This window comes from Pongo abelii, chromosome 15, assembly GCF_028885655.2.
Source record: "Pongo abelii isolate AG06213 chromosome 15, NHGRI_mPonAbe1-v2.0_pri, whole genome shotgun sequence".
Classification (NCBI taxonomy): Eukaryota; Metazoa; Chordata; class Mammalia; order Primates; family Hominidae; genus Pongo; species Pongo abelii.
Window position 1 is genome coordinate 82,055,274 of NC_072000.2, and position 22,017 is coordinate 82,077,290.

Genomic DNA, 22,017 nt, shown 5'->3' on the forward strand with positions numbered 1-22,017 from the left:
GAGACCGCCCTGGCCAACATGGTGAAACCCCATCTCTAAAAAAAATACAAAAATTAGCTGTACTGCTTGGGCGACAGAGCGAGACTCAGTCTCAAAAAAAAAAAAAAATCTACAAATCCACTTCATCATTCATTAAACACGAACCTAGGACCTAGTTAGAATGTCTTGAAGAAAATATTTCAGTAAGATTCCAAGTCCGTCGCCCTGGCAAAGCAACAAGGCCACCTGACGGAGTAAGCCCGAGACCCCTGTGCCTCCACAGTGCTGTCCGCGGGATCGCGGCGTGGGGAACCAGGAACTACAAGTCCCGGCAAGCCGCGCGCGCCTCGGCTTCGCCAAGCGCAGTCAGGTGGCTGTCCCGGCACGGTTCCCAGCTAATTCCCCGCTACCGGGTTGAGGCCGGAAGCCGGGCGCCGCGGCTCTGCTTCCCTCGGGGTGAGTAGGGGCAGCTCGCCGGAGGCCGGCGCAGAGCTCGGGCCGACCAGCCTGGCAGGGCCGCACCGCGCGTGGAGCGCGAGGGAACCGGCGTGGACACGCCGGGAGTCGGCCTCTGCTCCGGCTATGCAGCCGCCCTGGGCGCCGGGAGGGACAGCCCCATGACCTTGTCACCTGGGCCCGGCGCGCGGCCACGTGGCTCGAGTGCCTCGCATTGCCCCGCCCCCCTGCAGTGACTTCTCCAGCTTGGCACACCAGTGGGCTTTCATGTGGCCTGTCCATTTCAGTGGCACAGTCTTGCAGGCACCCGAGTGGGCAGAGCTGGAGGAGGGCCGGAGGTGGCTCACCCAGACGCCTTCACCCCCTGGTGGCCCTGTGAGTTCTGAGGCAGAAGCAGCTGGAACTGGAGCGTGGTCTGGGCAAGAGCAGGGGGTAATGCACATATCCTGGCCCTCCACCCGGTCTTGCGAACGTGCCCCAGACCGCTGCTTATCTCCAGCATCTTGCAGGGCCCTGGGCTTCCAGATCACGCAGTAGATATGTGCTAACAGCAGCCAGTGTGTGTGGAGAGCAATCTTTAGATAAGACACCTAGAACAGCCCTCTCCCAGGGTTAAGTGGCATTTACTTTCTACTAACAAGAAAGTCATTCAACAAGTATTTATTGATTACCTCCATGATACTTGTCACTTAGTGAGTGCTCAAGAAATATTTGCAGAGTTGAAGTGAATTAGACTTTATCTGTGGCTTCATATGTTTTATTTAATAATTTTCTTGGGGCTGGGTGTGGTGGCTGATGCCTGTAATCCCAGCACTTTGGGAGGCCAAGATGGGAGGATTGCTTGAGGCCAGGAGTTCAACCCCAGGCTGGGCAACATAGTGAGACTCCCGTCTGTATTAAAAGAAAAAAAGGAAAATAAATAAAATAATTTTCTTACTACAGTGGTTCTCAAACTTTAGCATGCACCAGAGTCACCTGGAGAGCTTGTAACAACACACAATACTGGACCCCATCCCCCCTTTCTGATTCTGTAAGTCTGGTATGAGGACCAAGAATTGGCGTTTCTAACATGCACCCAAGTGATGCAGTTGCTGTTGGTCTGGAGACCATACGTTGAGTACCACTGCTTTATAGGAAAAAAATCCTGTGAACTTAAAGCACTGTCTCTTCACACCTGGTTATGGGTCTTTCTGTCTTTATTTGCCAGTTTTACTTTTTTGGTGATTGTAAATATGTGCATATTACTTTGTACACTGTTAACTCCCTCCATATTAATTTATATACAGATTTTAATGTAGTCTATACTTGTCATTTTTCCTGGTTACATCATATTCTACCTTATAGGGTCATTCTTTGCTTGGCCATTTCTCAACTGGCCTCAGGGATGTGCAATTTGATCTGTACTAGGAGAGTGCATATTCTTACTTTCTGATATGCAGTCATTTTCTTGTCAGACAAAGGACCTATAAGAATATTAGTTGGGGCCGGGCGCGGTGGCTCACGCCTGTAATCCCAGCACTTTGGGAGGCTGAGGTGGGCGAATCACTTGAGGTCAGGAGTTCAATACCAGCCTGGCCAACATGGTGAAACCCCATTTCTACCAAAAATACAAAAAAATTAGCTGGGCGTAGTGGTGTGTGCCTGTAGTCCCAGCTACTTGGGAGGCTGAGGAGGAGAATAGCTTGAACCCGGGAGACGGAGGCTGCAGTGAGCCAAGATCGTGTCACTGCACTCCAGCCTGGGCGACTGAGCAAGACTCCGTCTAAAAAAAAAAAAAATTAGTTGGGTCAGCCATCCCTTTCTTCACCAGGGTAGCTCACTAAATATGTCTCCTGGGTTAAGGTTTCCATGTTGCAGGGACTCCAGTGGCCTGTTTCAGGGCCCAGCAAGCTGCTTGTTCTTGTGCACTTTTTCCTCTCTTGGTGGGAGCAGTCATATATGGATTCAAGTTCTGCCTCCATCACTTACCAGCTCCTTGGCCAAGTTTTCTACCTTTTCTAAAACACTTCCTTATCCATAGGTTGAAGCTCTGATAGCATGCACCTCGGAATCTAGTTGTGTGAGTTAATGAGCTAATAAGTGCTTGGCACTGTAGCTCTCCCGTTGGAAGCTCACTCTCTTCTCTTACCTGCTGCTTCCTCTTTGCATCTGGCTTTGCCCTATTCTCCCTCAGTCTGCCTTCCCTAGGATGGACTGAATGGAGAATTTCTATTCCTTGCCTGGGTGAGAATTATTTTTGTTGTCCACTCTGGGACCTTGGCATCAGTCAGGGATTCCTTTTTTCATTTTTTGAGACAGAGTCTCGCTCTGTCGCCCAGGCTGGAGTGCAGTGGCGCGATCTTGGCTCACTGCAGCCTCTGCCTCTCAGGTTCCAGCAATTCTCTTGCTTCAGCCTCCCGGGATTCCTTTATTTAATCAACATTGATTTAAGGACCTTGAGTGCTTGGGCATCAAACACTAGGAAAGGGAGTTTGATTAAAATTTGGTTTCTAGCTGGGCGCGGTGGCTCACGCCTGTAATCCCAGCACTTTGGGAAGCCAAGGCGGCCGGATCACGAGGTCAGGAGATCGAGACCATCCTGGCTAACACGGTGAAACACAATCTCTACTAAAAAAATACAAAAAAATTAGCTGGGCTTGGTGCCAGGTGCCTGAAGTCCCAGCTACTTGGGAGGCTGAGGCAGGAGAATGGCGTGAACCCAGGAGGCGGAGCTTGCAGTGAGCCGAGATTGCGCCACTGCACTCCAGCCTGGGCGACAGAGCGAGACTCCGTCTCAAAATAAATAAATAAATAAATAAATAAATAAAATTTGGTTCCTGCACTGGACAACATTACTATCTTAGGGAGGGCAGACTGTAAACCTGCTCAGGCCAACTTCACACAGTCCCTTGCTATTGACTTGGTGTCTTTGGCATCTTTCCAGACTTGAGGCATGATGGTGTCATCCACTTTGTGTGCTTTCTATCCATATCAGGGACCAGGTTCTTCTGAAGACCTGATCACTCTCTCCAAGGGTATTTTTGGGTCTTTTTTCAGTTTTGGGGGCAGACTAGAAGAAATAATGCTCATTGGTCTAATAGTCTCTCTAGGAAATGGGAGGAAGCCATGGTCACTTTTCATGGAACTAGAGACCTAAGTGCCTTTTCTGTGTGGTAATTCTCATTTGTGCACCAAACAGGGAGAGGTGATTCCAGGCCTTTAGTCCTGAAATGTGGCATAGGGAGAGGGCTGCCAATGGATGGAAACTGAAAAGGCCTAGCTAGTCACTGACTCCGATGAACAGTAAGTGCTTGGTTTCCAATTTAGTTCTGTCGAGGGGATGGACATTTCGTGTGACCATCAGCTTCCCATTTATACGTCCCAGACTCTCCTGTTGCTTCATTTTCATAACCCACTGGGGTGTTTCCTGTGGTCCAGCGAGATGGATTTCATTCTTGTAATTGATTTGACAATAAAACAGCCATGTCAGCTTTCCAGCTCTCCTAAACATTTGATAGACTGAAATGGCTTGTTTCTAGTGGGAGGCATTGGTTGATCTTGTGATATCCTGTTCATTTTGGGGGCTCCAAACAGTGCCTCCCACATGCCTGGCACTGGGTCAGAAATCATAGTCTCTGCCCACAGCAACAGTTGCATTTACTTGAGAACAGCAGTAAGGACTTTAGTGAACAGGAGTCCAGGTGTTCCTATCAAAGAGGTTACCTGTCATAAAGAGAAGGGCTGAATACTTGGAATGAGTGGGAAGGCCCTGCTCAAGCTCTTAGCCATTTTACTAGCTGAGCCACCTGGGACAAATCTCTCACCCTCTCTGCTCCTTGGTTTCCTCATTTATACCTGGGGATGGTAATAATATTTGTCTCTCCTCACTGGGTTGTGTGGAATAGCTAATGAGTTGAGTGTAAAGGGCTCTATTTTAATATAAAGGCTAGTTATTGCTAGTGTTATTATCTAGTGATTAGGTTTAAGGGTTTTGGTGGCCTCAGACCCCCTGTAAGTTATGTACTGTTAGGAGAGGTGACTCAGGTGAAAGTCAAAAAGGCGAGTAAGCAGAACAGGGCAGGTGATTCATTAACAAAGGGTTTAATAAGGAAAGATGTTTTCAATTGACAGACATATTTCACGCCTGACAGAGTCTTTTACAATACCCCGAGGGAAGCAACTCATTTGCATGTTAAAGACTCAGGGACACCTTATGGAAAACTCCAGCTCCAGTCTATTTAGATGCCATTCGGCTCTTGTATCATCTATTTTATGTATTTCAATTTCCATCTCTTTTATTACTGAGGACATTTGCACGAAAACAGGGTTTCGAGAGTTGTGTCTGCTTCTCTGTCACTTCCCACCCAGAGGTGGTCTCAAGGGTAGGGGTGGCCTCGTTGCATACAGGGGACAGGTGTGGAGGTTGGTGTAACAGGAAGAGGAGGTTCAGGGGAGGCAGGGGCTGGGAGGTGGTGTTGGGGTGGGATGGGGTGTTGGTGATGAATTGTCAGCCCAGGGCATGTTGTTTTCACCTGGGTACCTGCATTGTTCCTTGCTCTGCACAAGCCTCAGGCCTCACTGGCTGTAGTTTGTCCATTCATTGATCGATTCGTTCAGTAAATGCTTTTGGAGCGCCCCCTATGTGCTAGGCCAGGGTTTGGCAAATGACAGCCTGAGGGTCAATTCTGGCCATACCTATTACTTTATACATCCTCTGTGGTTGCCTTGTGCCACAATGCAGAGTTGAGTAGATGTGTCAGAGATGTTATAGAATGCAAAGCGAAGGCTGGGCATGGTGGCTCACGCTTGTCATCCCAGCATTTTGGGAGGCTGGGGTAGACGGATCACCTGAGGTCGGGAGTTTGAGACCAGCCTGACCAACATGGAGAAATCCTGTCTTTACTAAAAATACAAAATTAGCCGGACGTGGTGGCACATGCCTGCAATCCCAGCTACTCAGGAGGCTGAGGCAGGAGAATCGCTTGAACCCTGGAGGCGGAGGTTGCGGTGAGCCGAGATCACGCCACTGCCCTTCAGCCTGGGCAAGAAGAGTGAAACTGTGTCTCAAAAAAAAAAAAAAAAAAAAAAAAGTCATTTTTGGCTTTGCATTCTTTTTTTTTTTTTTTTGAGACAGAGTCTTGCCCTGTTGCCCGGTCTGGAGTGCAGTGGCGCGATCTTGGCTCACCGCAACCTCTGCCTCCCAGGTTCAAGTGATTCTCCTGCCTCAGCCTTCCGAGTAACTGGGATTATAGGCACCTGCCACCATGCTCGTCTAAGTTTTGTATTTTTAGTAGAGACAGGGCTTCACCACGTCAGCCAGGCTGGTTTCAAACTCCTAACCTCAAGTGATCCACCTGCCTCGGCCTCCCAAAGTGTTGGGATTATGGGTGTGAGCTACCGTGCTGGCCCAAAAATTACTCTTATATGGTTCTTTATAGAAAAATATTTGTCAACCTCTGTTCTAGACAGAGAACAGCAAGTGCAAAAGCTCTGGGAGGTCAGAACATGCCTGGCATGTTTGAGGAATGGCACAGAGGCCCGTGTGTTTGGAGTAGAATAAGTGAAGGGGAAAGTGGCAATGCCTGAGAACCTAGAGGAAATTGAGAGTTAGACCATGTAAGACCTTGTCCAGGGGGCTCAGTCTGAAAAAAATCTCAAAAAACTTCCCAATCTTAGGTTCTACAATAGTGATGCTTATACATTCTATGGGAACAATTAGGAAAGTCACAAATCTTGTGACCTCTGATCACATGACTCCTGAGCAGTAAGGGATTATAGAAACTATGCTACATTTTAACAGAGTTCTGGTTCCTCCCATAATCCTATTCTTATGGCTTTTTTTTTTTTTTTTTTTTTTTTTAAAGCGATGAGGTCTTATTGCTGGGTGCAGTGGCTCACATCTGTAATCCCAGCACTCTGGGAGGCTGAGGTGGGCGGATTGCTCGAGGTCAGGAGTTTGAGAGATGAGGTCTCACTATGTTGCCCCATCTGGTTTCTACTCCTGAGCTCAAGTGATCTTCCCACCTCAGCCTCCCAAAGTGTTGGGATTACAGGTGTGAGCCACTCGCTGCACCTGGCCTCATTAGTTTTACAAAGGTGGTTTTAGGTCTCTGAGCAAGAGGGATTAGTTTTAGGGAGAGATGGTTATCATCCTTGCTTTCAAATTAAACTATAAACTATATTCCTCCCAAAGTTGGCTTGGTCTACACCCAGGAGTGAGCAAGGACAGGTTGGAGGTCAGAAGCAAGATGGCGTCAACTACGGCAGATTTTCTTACTCTCATAATTTTGTGAAGGTGGTTTCAGTTATCAGTGGTATTGTATTTGCTTTTAATTTGGTCTTGAGGTCTCTCTCCAGAGAGAGCTAGCTCTGCCTTGCCTGGAATCCAAAGGCTTTGGTCGTGGACTTTTTCAGGGTGCCTTTCGTGGAGTACTTCTTTATCCTGCTAGACAGCCTAATGCCTGTGTCTAGCTTGTGCCTAGGTGTCTCTCCCACAGTAGGTTTGTTTAAACTGGCAGACACCCTGTGGCTCATCTGACCTGTGTCCAGGTTATTCCCCCAAGATAGCCACTCTTTTTTTAGACAGAGTATTGCTTTGTCACCCAGGCTGGAGTGCAGTGACATGGTCCCAGCTCACTGCAACCTCCTTCTCCTGGGTTCAAGTGATTCTTGTACCTCAGCCTCCTGAGTAGCTGGGACTACAGGTGCATGCCATCATACCCAGCTAATTTTTGTATTTTTAGGAGAGATGGTGTTTCACCATGTTGCCTGGGCTGGTCTTGAACTCCTGACCTCAAATGATCCACCCGACTCAGCCTCCCAAAGTGTTGGGATTATAGGCATGAGCCACTGTGCCCGGCCTAAGATAGCCACTCTCTCTCTTTTTTTTTTTTTTTGAGACAGAGTCTTACTCTGTTGCCCAGGCTGGTGTGATCTCGGTTCACTGCAACCTCCACTTCCCTGGTTCAAGTGATTCTCCTGCCTCAGCCTCCTGAGTAGCTGGGCTTATAGCCGTGCGCCACCATGCCCAGCTAATTTTCGTTTTTTTTTTTTTTTTTTTGATATGGAGTTTTGCCCTTGTTGCCCAGGCTGGAGTGTGATGGCATGATCTAGGCTCACCGCAACCTCCGCCTCTGGGGTTCAGGCAGTTCTCCTGCCTCAGCCTCCCGAGTAGCTGGGATTACAGGCATGTGCCACCACGCCCGGCTAATTTTGTATTTTTAGTAGAGACGGGGTTTCTCCATGTTGGTCAGGCTGGTCTTGAACTCCCGACCTCAGGTGATCCACCTACCTCAGCCTCCCAAAGTGCTGGGATTACAGGCGTGAACCACCATGCCCGGCAATTTTTGTATTTTTAGTAGAGACGAGGTTTTCCCATGTTGGCCAGGCTGGTCTTGAACTCCTGACCTCAAGTGATCCACCCGCCTCAGCCTCTCAAAGTGCTGGGATTACAGGCATGAGCCAACACTCCTGGCCTGAGTCACTCTCTAAGAGAGACCTGACCAAGACAGAAATTGGCTTCAGGAGTGTTGGTCAAGTGACACACAGACACAGGCAGCGCAACAAAACATACGAAATAACAGAAGCCTTTCCTGACAGATCCACTGGAGAAAAGGGTGCCCATGAGGGTGGATAGGAAGCCTGGAGACAGCAGGGAGTTCACCCAGCAGGTGAGTGGGAGCGAGGAGAGAGAGATCAAGAGAGGAGACCTGTGCACCAAAGCCTTTTTTGGGGTCCAGAGTGTTAAGCCAGGCAGATTTCTCATGGGGAGTTCTAATTGGTGGGTTTACAATAAGCAGGCATGAGTTCTGTGGAGTCACACAGTGACTGAGGGGTGGTCACTGTGGTATATCTGCACAGTCTATGCTGGGTGTGCAGGTCGGTGGGGTGATTCAAGTAGGTTGTAGGTAGCTGTCCCATAGTGGGGTGGTCACCAAGAGGCATTGTCTAAGGCAGATTTCTGGATCAATCACATTGAGGAACTGGGAGGAGGTAGAGAACTGAAACTGTCAAGGGTTTGACATGCCTCTGGCCTTAGAAAGTTAAAACTAGGTTCAAAATGGATGCCAAGGCAACATAAAATTATAGACATTCACTACATTTATTTATTTATTAATTTATTTTGAGACAGGGTTTCGTTCTTGTTGCCCAGGCTGGAGTGCAATGGCGCGATCTCAGCTCACTGCAGCCTCTGCCTCCTGGGTTCAAACGATTCTCCTGCTTAAGCCTCCCGAGTAGCTGGGATTACAGGCGCCCACCACCACGCCCGGTTAATTTTTGTATTTTTAGTAGAGACGGAGTTTCACCATGCTGGCCAGGCTTGTCTTGAACTCCTGACCTCAGGTGATCCACTCGCCTTGGCCTCCCAAAGTGTTGGGATTACAGGCGTGAGCCACTGCACCTGGCCCACTACAGTTATTTATTCATTTATTTGTTAACAGATTCTTCCTTTTGGATCTAGTGGAGAGGGCAGATATAAAACACAATCATTATCCATAAAAGCAGTATATAATTAGACTAGTGAGGAATGAATGAGGAATTCTGAGTGATTGGCTCACAAGAAGCTTCATGGAAGGATAATGAGGGATTGAGTGTGGAGGTATATTTTGGGAGAAAAAGGCTGGAAAGGTAAGTTGGGGTAAGAATTTGGTGGGCCTTGAGTGTCTTGCAAGGAGTTTGGGCTTTGTGGTAGGTGGAGAGGTGATAGGAATGGTATGAATACACTTGAGGATGACCATGATAACCTGAGTGGCAGAATGAAGATTAGATGGGATATGGAGAAGTCAGTTTGGAATGGAGAATGGTTGAGTAGTTTAGGCAAGATATGATGGCCTACTTCCCCTGTTTATGTTTTATTTTTTAATACAAAATATTTTTTGAAATAGAGTTTGGCTCTTGTTGCCCAGGCTGGAGTGCAATGGCATGACCTTGGCTCACTACAACTACCGCCTCCCAGGTTCAAGCGATTCTCCTGCCTCAGCCTCCTGAGTAGCTAGGATTACAGATGCCCAGCACCACGCCTGGCTAATTTTTGCATTTTTAGTAGAGACAGCATTTCACCATGTTGGCCAGGCTGGTCTTGAACTCCTGACCTCAGTTGATCTGCCTGCTGGCCTCCCAAAGTGCTGGGATTACAGGCGTGAGCCACTGTGCCTGGCCTCCCTGTTTATTAATTATTTGAGGTTATGCCAAATCCTGGTTCCTTAGGTGCTAGGAGTTTTTCATAAGCTCTTTGACTTTTCAGAAACAAATAAATGAGGTTTAAAATCACAAGAGAGGCTGGGTGTGGTGGTTCAGGCCTGTAATCCCAGCACTTTGGGAGGCCAAGGTGGGAGTATCACCTGAGGCCAGGAGTTCGAGAACAGCCTGACCAACATGGTGAAACTTCTTCTCTAATAAAAATACAAAAAAAATCAGCCGGGTGTGGTGGCACCTGCCTGTCGTCCCAGCTACTCAGGAGGCTGAGGCAGGAGAATCACTTGAACCCAGGAGGCGGAGGCTGCAGTGAGCCGAGATCACACCAATGCACTCCAGCCTGGGTGACAGAGTGAGACTCTGTCTCAAAAAAAAAAAAAAAAAAATTACAAGAGAGTCTCATTTACCGGGTATGTCAGGCATTGCCTTAAAGTAGTATTCAGTTAATTACTTTTTTTTTTTTTTTCTTGAGTCTTGCTCTGTTGCCTAGGGTAAGTGTGGTGGCACTCACTACTACACTCACTGCAGCCTTGACCTTCCAGGCTCAAGTGATCCTACTACCTCAGCCTCCCGGGTAGCTGGGAGTTCGGGAACACACCACCATGCCCAGCTAACTTTTTTATTGTTTGTAGAGATGACGTCTTGCTGTGTTCTTCAGGCTAGTCTTGAACTCCTGGACTCAAGCAACCTTCCCACCTTGGCCTCCCAAAGTGCTGGGCTTAATGGCATGAGCCACCGTGCCTGGCCAGTTAATTCTTACAATGACCCTAGAAGGTGGGTACTCTCAAGAGCTCCCCTTCATAGATAATTATGCAGAAGCTGCAAGGAGTTGTGACTTACTCAAGGTGTTCAGAGGCTGGGTTCTTTTTTTTTTTTTTGAGACGGAGTCTCGCTCTGTCTGTCAGGCTGGAGTGCAGTGGCACGATTTCATCTCACTGCAAGCTGTGCCTCCCGGGTTCACGCCATTCTCCTGCCTCAGCCTCCCAAGTAGCTGGGACTACAGGTGCCCCACCATCATGCTGGCTAATTTTTTTGTATTTTTAGTAGAGACGGGGTTTCACCGTGTTAGCCAGGATGATCTTGATCTTCTGACCTCGTGATCTGCCTGCCTCGGCTTCCCAAAGTGCTGGGATTACAGGCGTGAGCCACCGCGCCCGGCAAGGCTGGGTTCTTTACCCACGGTCTCTTCATACTGCCTTCCTAATGTGGGCTTCTCTGGATGCCCACCGGAAGGGTCCCTGGATCACTCTCATGATCTTGACTGAAGAAGGAAGCTGTGTAAGGAGCTTAAGTCACTCAGTCTAATTTAAGGTCAGTTTCTGGATCTGATTAGGGACCTGTGTCTCGGTGGAAACAAAGTAGAGGGTGAGCCTGTTGCCCCTTTCAGCAGAAAATACTCCAGGCTGAGGGTGTAGAGAGCAAGGAGAAAGGGTAGGGTTAAGTGGGGGCCACCTAGAATGTTGGAAGTAGGGTGTGCAGAATTCCTCTGGGAGCTGATAGGCAGGGGAGCATTTGTTAAAGCCTGGCACTGGGTGAGGAGATAATAATAATGATAATAATACTAATGCTAATAATGGAGGATAATAGCATCTGCCACTCTTGAGTTCTTACTGTGTAGGTGGCACCTTGCTAAGCATTTTACATGATTTATCTCATTTCCCACCACTCCATCAAGCAGGTATTGCTGTTATCCCCATTGTGTATGGACGAGATCACGAGGTTCAGAGAGATTTAGCAGCTTGCCTATGGTTACCCAGTTCATAAGTGGCCATGCCAGGACTCAAACCTGGGCTGATAAGACTCCAGAGTTCATGATCTCAGTCACTACACTCTCCTGTCCAAAAAGAATCCTTGCCTAGGTGCAGTGGCTCAACGCCTGTAATCCCAGCACTTTGGGAGACCGAGGTGGGAAGATTGCTTGAGTCCAGGAGTTCAAGACCAACTTGAGCAACATAGATTGACCCTGTCACTACAAAATTGATACAGAAAAATATTAGCCGGACATGGTGGTTTGTGCCTATGGTACCAGCTACTTGGGGGGCTGAGGTGGGAGGATTGCCTGAGCCCAGGAAGTTGAGGCTGCAGTGAGCTGTGATCGCGCCACTGCGCTCTAGCCTGGGTGGCAGAGTAAACCCCTGTCTCAATAGCAACAACAACAAGAACAACAATGACAACACCCAAAAATAATCCTTGGCTTATTAAAATATTGGCATAATAAAATGGGGACAGGGAAATTTTCATAAAATAAAGAGAAATAGCAAGGAAATAAAGAGCATGCTAGAAAGCAAGGTTTTAATTTATTAATGTATTATTTTCCAGCTTTATTGAGGTGTAATTGACAAATAATTGTATCTATTTAAGGTGTACAACTTGATGATTTGATATATGGGTACTGTGTAATGATTACCACAATCAGTCAACATATCCATCACCTCAGATAGTTACCCTTTTGTGTGTGTGTGGTGAGGACACTTAAGATCTGCTCTCTTAGCAAATTTCAAGTAAACAATACAGTAGTATTAACTAGAGGTTCCATGTTGTACATTAGATTCCCCAGAACTTATTCATCTTGTAACTGAAACTTTGTACCCTTTGACCAATATCGCCTAATTTCCCTCAAACTCCCAGCCCCTGGTAACCACCATTCTAACCTCTGCCTCTAAGAGTTTGACTTCTTTAGATTCCACCTAAGAGTGAGATCATGCAGTATTTCTCTTTCTGTGTCTGGCTTATTTCACTTAGCAAAATGTTCTCTAGGTTCATCCGTGTTGTCACCAATGGCAGGCTTCCTTCCTTTTTATGGCTGGATAATATTCCATAGTGTGTGTGTGTATATATATATTTCACAATTTCTTCATCCATTTGTGGATGGACACTTAGGTTGTTTCTGCATCTTGGCTATTGTGCATACTACTGCATATTCTTTTTTTTGAGACAGAGTTTCATTCTTTCACCCAGGCTGGAGTGCAGTAGCGTGATCTTAGCTCACTGCAACTTCTGCCTCCTGAGTTCAAGCAATTCTTGTGCTTTAGCCACCTGAGTAGCTGGGATTACAGGGGTGAGCCACCATGCCTGGCTAGTTTTTGTATTTTTAGTAGAGATGGGGTTTTGCCATATTGGCCAGGCTAGTCTCGAACTCCTGGGCTCAAGTGATCTGCCTGCCTCGGCCTCCCAAAGTGCTGGGGTTACAGATATGAGTCACCATGCCTGGCTGCATATTCTTTTTATTTACAAAGTCACAATCTCATTCTTGCAGAGATAGGAACTGATCCCAGGAGTTGGGAGAGATTGAGCATTTGTGTTTAGGGAAAGAAATGAGTTTCTTAAAATTTTTTTTTTGAGACGGAGTTTCACTCTTGTTGCCCAGGCTGGAGTGCAATGGCGTGATCTTAGCTCACTGCAACCTCCACCTCCTGGGTTCAAGCAATTTTCCTGCCTCAGCCTCCTGAGTAGCTGGGATTATAGGCATGTGCCACCACGCCTGGCTAATTTTGTATTTTTACTAGAGACTGGATTTCTCCGTGTTGGTCAGGCTGGTCTTGAACTCCCGACCTCAGGTGATCCACCTGCCTCGGCCTCCCAAAGTACTGGGATTATAGGTGTGAGCCACTGCGCTGGCCTTTTATTTTATTATTATTAATTTTTTGGAGATGGAGTTGTGTTTTTGTTGCCCAGGCTGGAGTGCAATGGCATGGTCTAAGCTCACTGCAACCTCCGTCTCCTGGGTTCAAGCAATTCTCCTGCCTCAGCCTTCCGAGTGGCTGGGACTATAGGCGTGCATCACTATGCCCAGCTAATTTTTGTATTTTTAGTAGAGGTGGAGTTTCACCATGTTGGCCAGGCTGGTCTCGAACTCCTGACCTTGTGATCTGCCAGCCTTGGCCTCCCGAAGTGCTGGGATTACAGGCATGAGCCACGTGCCCAGCCTGAGTTTCTTAAATTATTTCCTTAAAAATCATTGCTTGCAGTTACCCTTGTAGAGTGAATACAGTCATCTGGTGTTGGGGAAGGGGAGGCGTGTTTTTGGGGAATATTCACTGATGAAGTTGAACACTAAATTTCAGCAAAGCCTCTCTTTGTTTTCCTGTTTTTTTTGAGGAGTCTCATGCTGTCACCCAGGCTGGAGTGTGCAGTGATGCGATCTCGGCTCACTGCAACCTCTGCCTCCTGTTCAAGTGATTTTCCTGCCACAGCCTCTTGAGTAGCTGAAACTACAGGTGCATGCCACAACACCCAGCTAACTTTTGTATTTTTAGTAGAGACAAGGTTTTGCCATGTTGGTCAGGCTGGTCTCAAATTCCTGACCTCAGGTGATTGGCCTGCCTCCGCCTCCCAAAGTGCTGGGATTACAGGTGTGAGCCACCACGCCGAGCCTTATTTTTTTTTTTAATTTTATTTTTCTGAGACAGGGTCTTACTCTGTCATTGAGGCTGGGGTGCAGTGGCGCAATCTCAGCTCCACTGAGATTTAAAAAAATTTTTTTAAATTTTTTTTTTTTTTTTTTTTTTGAGAAGGAGTCTCTGTCGCCCAGGCTGGAGTGCAGTGGCACCATCTCAGCTCACTGCAACTTCTACCTCCCAGGTTCAAGCAATTCTCTTGCGTCAGCCTCCCGAGTAGCTGGGATTACAGAGGCACGTGACACCACGCCCGGCTAATTTTTTTTTTTTTTTTTTTTTTTTTTTAGTAGAGACAGGGTTTCACCATGTTGGTCAGGCTGGTCTGGAATTCTTTTTTTTTTTTTTTTTTTTTTTTTTTTTTTTTGAGACAGAGTCTTGCTCTATCACCCAGGCTGGAGTGCAGTGGCGCGATCTCGGCTCACTGCAAGCTCCGCCTCCCGGGTTCACGCCATTCTCCTGCCTCAGCCTCTCCGAGTAGCTGGGACTACAGGCGCCCGCCACCACGCCCGGCTAATTTTTTTTATTTTTAGTAGAGACGGGGTTTCACTGTGGTCTCGATCTCCTGACCTCGTGATCCGCCCGCCTCGGCCTTCCAAAGTGCTGGGATTACAAGCGTGAGCCACCGCGCCCGGCCTGGTCTGGAATTCTTGACCTTCCTGCCTTGGCCTCCCACCAAGCCTGGCCCAGGAATCTACATTTTAAAAAACGTTTTAAAATTTTGTTTTGTCTTTTTTTTTTTTTTTTCTTTAAAACAGGGTTTTACTCTGTTGCCCAGGCTAGAATGCAGTGGCGTGATCATGGCTCATTTCAGCCTCGACCTCCTAGGCTCAAGGGATCCTCTCACTTCAGCATTTTGAGTAGCTGGGACTTATAGGCGTAGGCTATCACTCCAGGCTAATGTTTAAATTTTTTGTAGAGATGGGGTCTCCCTTTTTTCTTCCCCAGGCTGGTCTTGAACTCCTAGGCCCAAATAATCCTCCCACTGTGGCCTCCCGAAGTGCTGGGATTGTAGGCATGAGTCACTGCTCCCAGCCAGGCACCTGCATTTTTTTTTTTTTGAGATGGAGTCTCTTTCTGTGGCCCAGACTGGAGTGCAGCAGCATGATCTCAGCTCACTGCAACCTCCGCCTCCTGGGTTAAGTGATTCTCCTGCCCCTGCCTCCCGAGTAGCTGGGACTACAGGTGCACACCACCACGCCTGGCTAATTTTTATATTTTTAGTAGAGACAAAGTTTCAGCATATTGGCCAGGCTGGTCTCGAACTCGTGACCTCGTGATCTGCCTGCCTCGGCCTCCCAAAGTGTTGGATTACAGGTGTGAGCCACTGCACCTGGCTTGTTTTTTTGTTTGTTTGTTTTTTTTTTGAGATGGAGTCTCGTTCTGCTGCCCAGGCTGGAGTGCAGTGGTGCGATCTCAGCTCACTGCGACCTCCGCCTCCTGGGTTCAAGTGATTCTCAAGTCTTAGCCTCCCAAGTAGCTGGGACTACAGGTGTGTACTACCACACCTAGCTAATGTTAATAGAGATGGGGTTTTACCATGTTGGCCAGGCTGGTCTGGAACTCCTGACCTCAAGAGATCCGCCTGCCTGGGCCTCCCAGAGTGCTGGAATTACAGGCGTGAGCTACCGCTCTTGGCCCAGGAATCTGCATTTTTGAAATGGCATCCAGGCTAATATTTTTTCAGGTGTTCCTCTGATTAGAAATACTAGATTAGGAAATGAAGGTGTCAAAGGGAAGAGCAATGGAATTATAAAAAAGGACTATTGTGGTATTGGTTTTTGTCTGCTATTCCTGGTTCATAACTACCACAGCCCTTGTTACAGTTTTTGTTGGTGTGTGTTAGGCCTCAGGGCCAGGCCTTAGGAATCAGAATCTCTTTCCTGCCCTCCTCTCACCTGCCCCAAGGCAGGACTGTGGTCTTTCCCCACCTTTCTGATTGTGGATCTTAAGCCCCTCCCTAGAGTAGGTTCTGCCCAGTACACTGAGGGAAGGAATGCTGACATCATGAAGCTTCCATAAAAACCCAAGAACCCAAGAGGGCTGATAGCTGAGCACTTGGAGATTTGCGGAGTGTGGTGCGCCTAGGGAAATCCTGGAAGCTTCACGCCCTTTCCCTGTAACTGACCCTGCACATCTGTTCATCGGTATCTTTTGCAGTCTCATTTATAATAAGCCAGCAAACGTAAGTGTGTACCTGAGTTCTGTGAGTTGCTGCAGCAGCTTGATCGAACCCAAAGAAGGGGTTGTGGGAACCCCAACTTGAAGCTGGTTGGTCAGAAGTTCCAGAGACCTGGACTTGTGACTGATGTTGTGGGGGGAAGTGGGGGATGCAGTCTTGGGGACTGGGCCCTCAACCCACGGGATCTGATACCATCTCCAGGTAGTAGATGGTAAATATATATATATGTTTAAAAAATGTGGCTATATTATGAGGCATAAGTCAAAGTAGACTTTAAAGAAAATGAGTCGGGCGTGGTGGCTCACACCTGTAATCCCAGCACTTTGGGAGGCTGAGGCAGGCGGATCGCGTGAGGTCAGGAGTTCGAGACCCGGCTAGGCAACATGGCAAAACCGTGTCTTTACTAAAAATACAAAAATTAGCTGGGCATGGTGGTGGCCACCTGTAATCCCAGCTACTCGGGAGGCTGAGGCAGGAGAAACGCTCGAACCTGGCAGGCGGAGGTTGCAGTGATCCGAGATTGCGGCACTGCACTCCAGCCTGGGCGACAGAGCAAGACCCTGTTTCAAAGACAAATAAAATAAGCTTGTTTGTAATAATAGTTTCCATACAAAGGGGAAACAGGCACAGAGCAGGGAGGTGACAGGCACAGACTCATTCCAGAGCAGAGGGATGAGGGTACAAGGCGTGCAAGGCTGGCGCCTGCAAGTGGCTTGGTGGCATGCTGCTGTTCTCGTGTGGCACCTCTCTCCTGGCAGCTGCAGCTGTGGTCATGGACTTTAGTCTGATATAAATTGCTTGGGAATTGAAGGGGAAGCACTCTGTTGGGTGCACTGGCCGCAAAGAGTGACTGTGCAGCCACCTGGTGGACTGAGCAGGTACAAGTAGGGTGGGGAAAGGTCACATTGATCAGGAGTATGAATTTCAACAGGTCAGATCAGCAGGTAGGCATTAAGCCTCTAACTGTAAAACACTCCACAGGACTGTGAGTGGGCAGGGTAGTGACAGTCATGGTGTCTGCCCTCAAGGAGCCTCCATTCAAGACAAGGGGTAGTCTTTTTTTTTTTTTTTTTGAGACGGAGTCTCGCTCTGTCACCCAGGCTGGAGTGCAGTGGCGCAATCTCGGCTCACTGCAAGCTCCGCCTTCTGGGTTCACGCCATTCTCCTGCCTCAGCCTCCTGAGTAGCTGGGACTACAGGTGCCCGCCACCACATCTGGCTAATTTTTTGTTTTTTTTTTTTAGTAGAGACGGGGTTTCATCGTGTTAGCCAGGATGGTCTTGATCTCCTGACCTCGTGATCTGCCCGCCTTGGCCTCCCAAAGTGCTGGCATTACAGGTGTGAGCCACCGTGCCTGGCCTCAAGGGGTAGTCTTCTCTAACCAAAGTAAATGTTTTGAATATCAACCACACACAGAGTGCTCACCTGGCTGCTCCTGAGCAGCTGCCATTTTGGCTGTGGCCTGACCACTTTTGACCTGGGTGTAGTGGGCTAGTGATGCGTGTAGGTTTATTGTGGTATCATGATAGACACAGTAGCGATGGTTAACCTCCTCTTCTTTGCTTCTAAAATAACATTCTTCCTCTCTCCTGATTCCTTAGCCCTCTCTGCTTTTTTCTGAGACAGGGTCTGGCTCTGTCACCCGAGCTGGAGTGTGGTGGCACGATCTCAGCTCACTGCAGTCTCCTCCTCCCGAGCTCAAACCATTCTCCCACCTCAGCCTCCTGAGTAGCTGGGACCACAGGCACATGCCATGATGCCTGGCTAATTTTTGTATTTTTCATAGAGACGGGGTTTCATCTTGTTGCCCAGGCTGGTCTGGAACTCCTGGACTCGAGTGATCTGCACACCTTGGCCTCCTAAAGTGTTGGTATTACAGACGTGAGCCACCATGCTCAGCCTCTCTCTGCTTTTCTTGTCAGCATTTATACCAGCTCTGATATTCTATAGTGATCTATCTGTGTAAGCTCCAAGTGGGCAAGAGCTTTGTTTTGTTCACTGTCTGTCCCCATATCTAGAACAGTGCCTGGCACTGTTGAAGGAAGGACTTTGAGGACTGACTTGCCCCAGGTACTATGCTAAGGATTTTATGTACATTATTTCATTTTATCCCAACTACTTTTGAGGTAGGTATTATCCTGTTTTACAAACGAAGAAACTAAGGCTCAGTGAGATTAACGAAATGACCCAAGGTCATATAATCTAAGTGGTAGAGCTGGGATTTGAACTTCAGTTTGACTAACTGTGAAACTCTTAACTGCTATTCTTTCTCAACTTTCCTTTTTTCTGCAGGATCTGGCGACATGGCCAGAAAGGCTCTCAAGCTTGCTTCGTGGACCAGCATGGCTCTTGCTGCCTCTGGCATCTACCTCTACAGTAACAAGTACTTGGACCCTAATGACTTTGGCGCCGTCAGGGTGGGCAGAGCAGTTGCTACGGTAGGTTTTTCCCATTTAGGGGTAGCAGAGAAGCTGCAGGATTACTTGCAGGTGTTCATACATGTCGCAGCTAGACATGCCTGTTATACATATGTGGAGATACTTGTGTATCCTTACATGTGCAAAAGCTCCATCTGCACAGGTGTACACATATGGATGTGTGTCCTCATATTCCTTTATTCCTGAACACACAACCTCATATTCCTTTATTCCTGTACCTCAGGGGTTCCTGTGATCCCGAGGTAACATAGAATGGGACTGCACTGGGTCTGTGTTCTGAAGCCTTTACATTTTAGGTTCTGTATCTTATTTTAGCAACATACCAAGAGGGGCCGTGCTCTTCAGCAAATGCATGTGCAAGAAGAACTTTAGTTTTGATTAAATTCTACTAGAAAACTTGATCTCTCTCCAGTGAGCTAGGATGAATGGTTCCTGATGCAGGACTCATACCCAGATGGTCTAGCCCTCAGAGAGCTTTGCGGGATCCCCTTCAGTCTCCAAACTGACAGAGAACCTGAGTTGAATATTTTATGTTTAGAGGTTTTCTCCAGTGGCTCAACAGGAACATCATCCTGGTGTGATCATGTCCTCTTAATTCTGCTGACAGCAACTCTCCCAGACATTCCTATAGAATTGTCCCATTGGTGGGTAGATGGCCACATGCCTCATGCTTGCTTTCCTCCTTTATCTGCTGCAGGATGAGCTTATGCTTTCTTCCCCTTCATGTAGATTCAGTCTGATGCACAGTCTATTGTGGTTGTCATCTCACCATCTCCTTAATACTCAGTGTTGTCAGGTGTCCTTTGAGCCCTGGCTCACGGGGGAGGGCACTGATGTGCTGGTCCTCAAGGCTGAGCGGAGTCATAGAACCAATACCGACAAATAGACTTTGGATAATCAGGCTATGGAATATGAAACAATTTCCAAGTGTTTACCGAGTGCCTTTTTTTGGTCGAGCATTGTCTTACCTGCTTTGAGGGGCAGAAACAGACTGTCCCACCTAGACCCAGCTACGAAGTAGCTTCTGGTTGAGGAATGCCTACATGAATAGGTTAAAAAACAATCTAAATCCATGCATTGTGCCAAGATGGGTGATTCAGATGCCTGCTACTATGGTCAGACACTAGAGTGAGTGCTGTGGCCTGGGAGTCAGGATTGGTATCCTAGGGGTAGCAGGTTTTATGATATATATATATATATATATATGTATTTTTTTAATCTTTATTTTTTTGATACAGGGTCTTGCTCTGTTGTCCAGGCTGGGATGCAGTGGTGTGATACCCACTTACTGCAACCTCCACCTCCTGGGATCAAGAGAGATCCTCCCACCTCAGCTTCTCGAGTAGCTGGGACCACAGATGCCTGACACCACACCAGGCCAATTTCTGTATTTTTCTGTAGAGATAGGGTTTCACTATGTTGCCCGGGATGGTCTTAAACTCCTGGGCTCAAGCAATCTGCCCACCTTGGTCTCCCAAAGTGTTGGGATTATGGGTGTGAGCCATTGTGCCAGGCCAATTTTACGTGTGTGTGTATATACACATATATGGTTGAGTAATGCCTACAGGAATAGGTTAAAAAACAATCCAAATCCATGCATCCAAATCCATATATATATATTTATTATTATTATTTTTTTGAGACAGAGTCTCGCTGTGTCATCCAGGCTGGAGTGCAGTGGTACGATCTCATCTCAGCTCACTGCAGCCTTCACCTCCTGGGTTCAAGTGTGCACATCTGGCTAATTTCTGTATTTTTAGTAGAGATGGGGTTATACCATGTTGGCCAGGCTGATCTCGAACTCCTGACCTCAAGTGATCTGCCTGCCTTGGCCTCCCAAAGTGCTGGGATTACAGATGTGAGCCACCACACCCGGCCTGTATATATATATTTTTAGACTAGTCAAGTGCAATAGTGAGAAGGGGAGAAAGAGTAGAGCAAGGAGTTTGATCTGTGATTGACTGTGAACAATCAATTGAGATAACTCAATACCTTCTGGCCAGCCAGAAGCAGGTTTTAAATGGAATCTTAGAGATTTGAATAGTTGGAAAGGAGGGAGGAAGATATGGATCAGGAATGGAATCTTAGAGATTTGAATAGTTGGAAAGGAGGAGGAGGATACGCTTTATAAACCAGCCACAAATCTGTCCATTTTTAAAGGCCAGAGCTCTGGTCTGGATTGTCCTTGAACACTACTCAGCGACCAAGTCTTGCTTGTGGTTGGTGTCCAGCAAGTATATGTCGAATAGGATAAAGCTTTGTAGAGTGCAAAGGAAGAAACTCTTCTTTTTTTTTTTTATTAAGTATTTATTGATCATTCTTGGGTGTTTCTCGGAGAGGGGGATATGGCAGGGTCATAGGATAATAGTGGAGAGAAGGTCAGGAGATAAACACATGAACAAAGGTCTCTGGTTTTCCTAGGCAGAGGTCCCTGCGGCCTTCTGCAGTGTTTGTGTCCCTGGGTACTTGAGATTAGGGAGTGGTGATGACTCTTAAAGAGCATGCTGCCTTCAGGCATCTGTTTAACAAAGCACATCTTGCACCGCCCTTAATCCATTTAACCCTGAGTTGACACAGCACATGTTTCAGAGAGCAGGGGCTGGGGGAAAGGCCATAGATCAACAGCATCCCAAGGCAGAAGAATTTCTCCTAGTCAGAACAAAATGGAGTCTCCTATGCCCACCTCTTTCTACACAGACACAGCAACAATCTGATCTCTCCTTCCTTTCCCCACACTTCCCCCCTTCTTCTCAACAAAACCGCCATCGTCCTCATGGCCCGCTCCCGATGGTCGCTGTCTCTTCGGAGCTGTTGGGTACACCTCCCAAACAGGGCGGCCGGGCAGAGGCGCTCCTCACCTCCCAGACAGGGCGGCCAGGCAGAGGCGCTCCTCACTTCCCAGACGGGGCAGCTGGGCAGAGGCGCTCCTCACCTCCCAGAAGGGGCGGCCGGGCAGAGGCGCTCCTCTCTTCCTCCCAAATGGGGTGGCAGCCAGGCAGAGGCACTCCTCACCTCCCAGACGGGGCGGCCGGGCAGAGGCGCTCCTCAGCTCCCAGATGGGGCGGCCGGGCAGAGGCGCTCCTCACTTCCTCCCAGACGGGGTGGTAGCCGGGCAGAGGCGCTCCTCACCTCCCAGACGGGGCGGCCGGGCAGAGGCGCTCCTCACTTCCCAGACGGGGCGGCCGGGCAGAGGCGCTCCTCACATCCCAGACGGGGCGGCCGGGCAGAGGTCCTCCTCACTTCCCAGACGGGGCGGCCGGGCAGAGGCGCGCCTCACTTCCCAGACGGGGCGGCCGGGCAGAGGCGCGCCTCACTTCCCAGACGGGGCGGCCGGGCAGAGGCGCGCCTCACTTCCCAGATGGGGAGGCCGGGCAGAGGCGCGCCTCACTTCCTCC

The 22,017-nt window shown here is 48.2% G+C and overlaps 1 protein-coding gene across 5 annotated transcripts in view; it reads left to right on the top strand.

Annotated features, from left to right (window-relative positions):
- Positions 1-325: 325 nt before the first annotated feature.
- The window catches only part of ADCK1 (aarF domain containing kinase 1), a 136,034-nt gene continuing 114,342 nt past the window's right edge, over positions 326-22,017 (top strand). For 3 of the 5 annotated variants that reach the window (XM_054530910.2, XM_054530911.2, XM_054530912.2), the window contains exons 1-2: positions 344-435; positions 18,477-18,622. In XM_054530910.2, the coding sequence (XP_054386885.1) occupies positions 18,488-18,622 (135 nt within the window). In that variant the 5' untranslated portion in view covers positions 344-435; positions 18,477-18,487. Of the gene's footprint in view, positions 436-18,476; positions 18,623-22,017 lie in introns of all 5 variants that reach the window. The other 2 variants (XM_024232031.3, XM_024232032.3) reach the window with 2 other exon arrangements.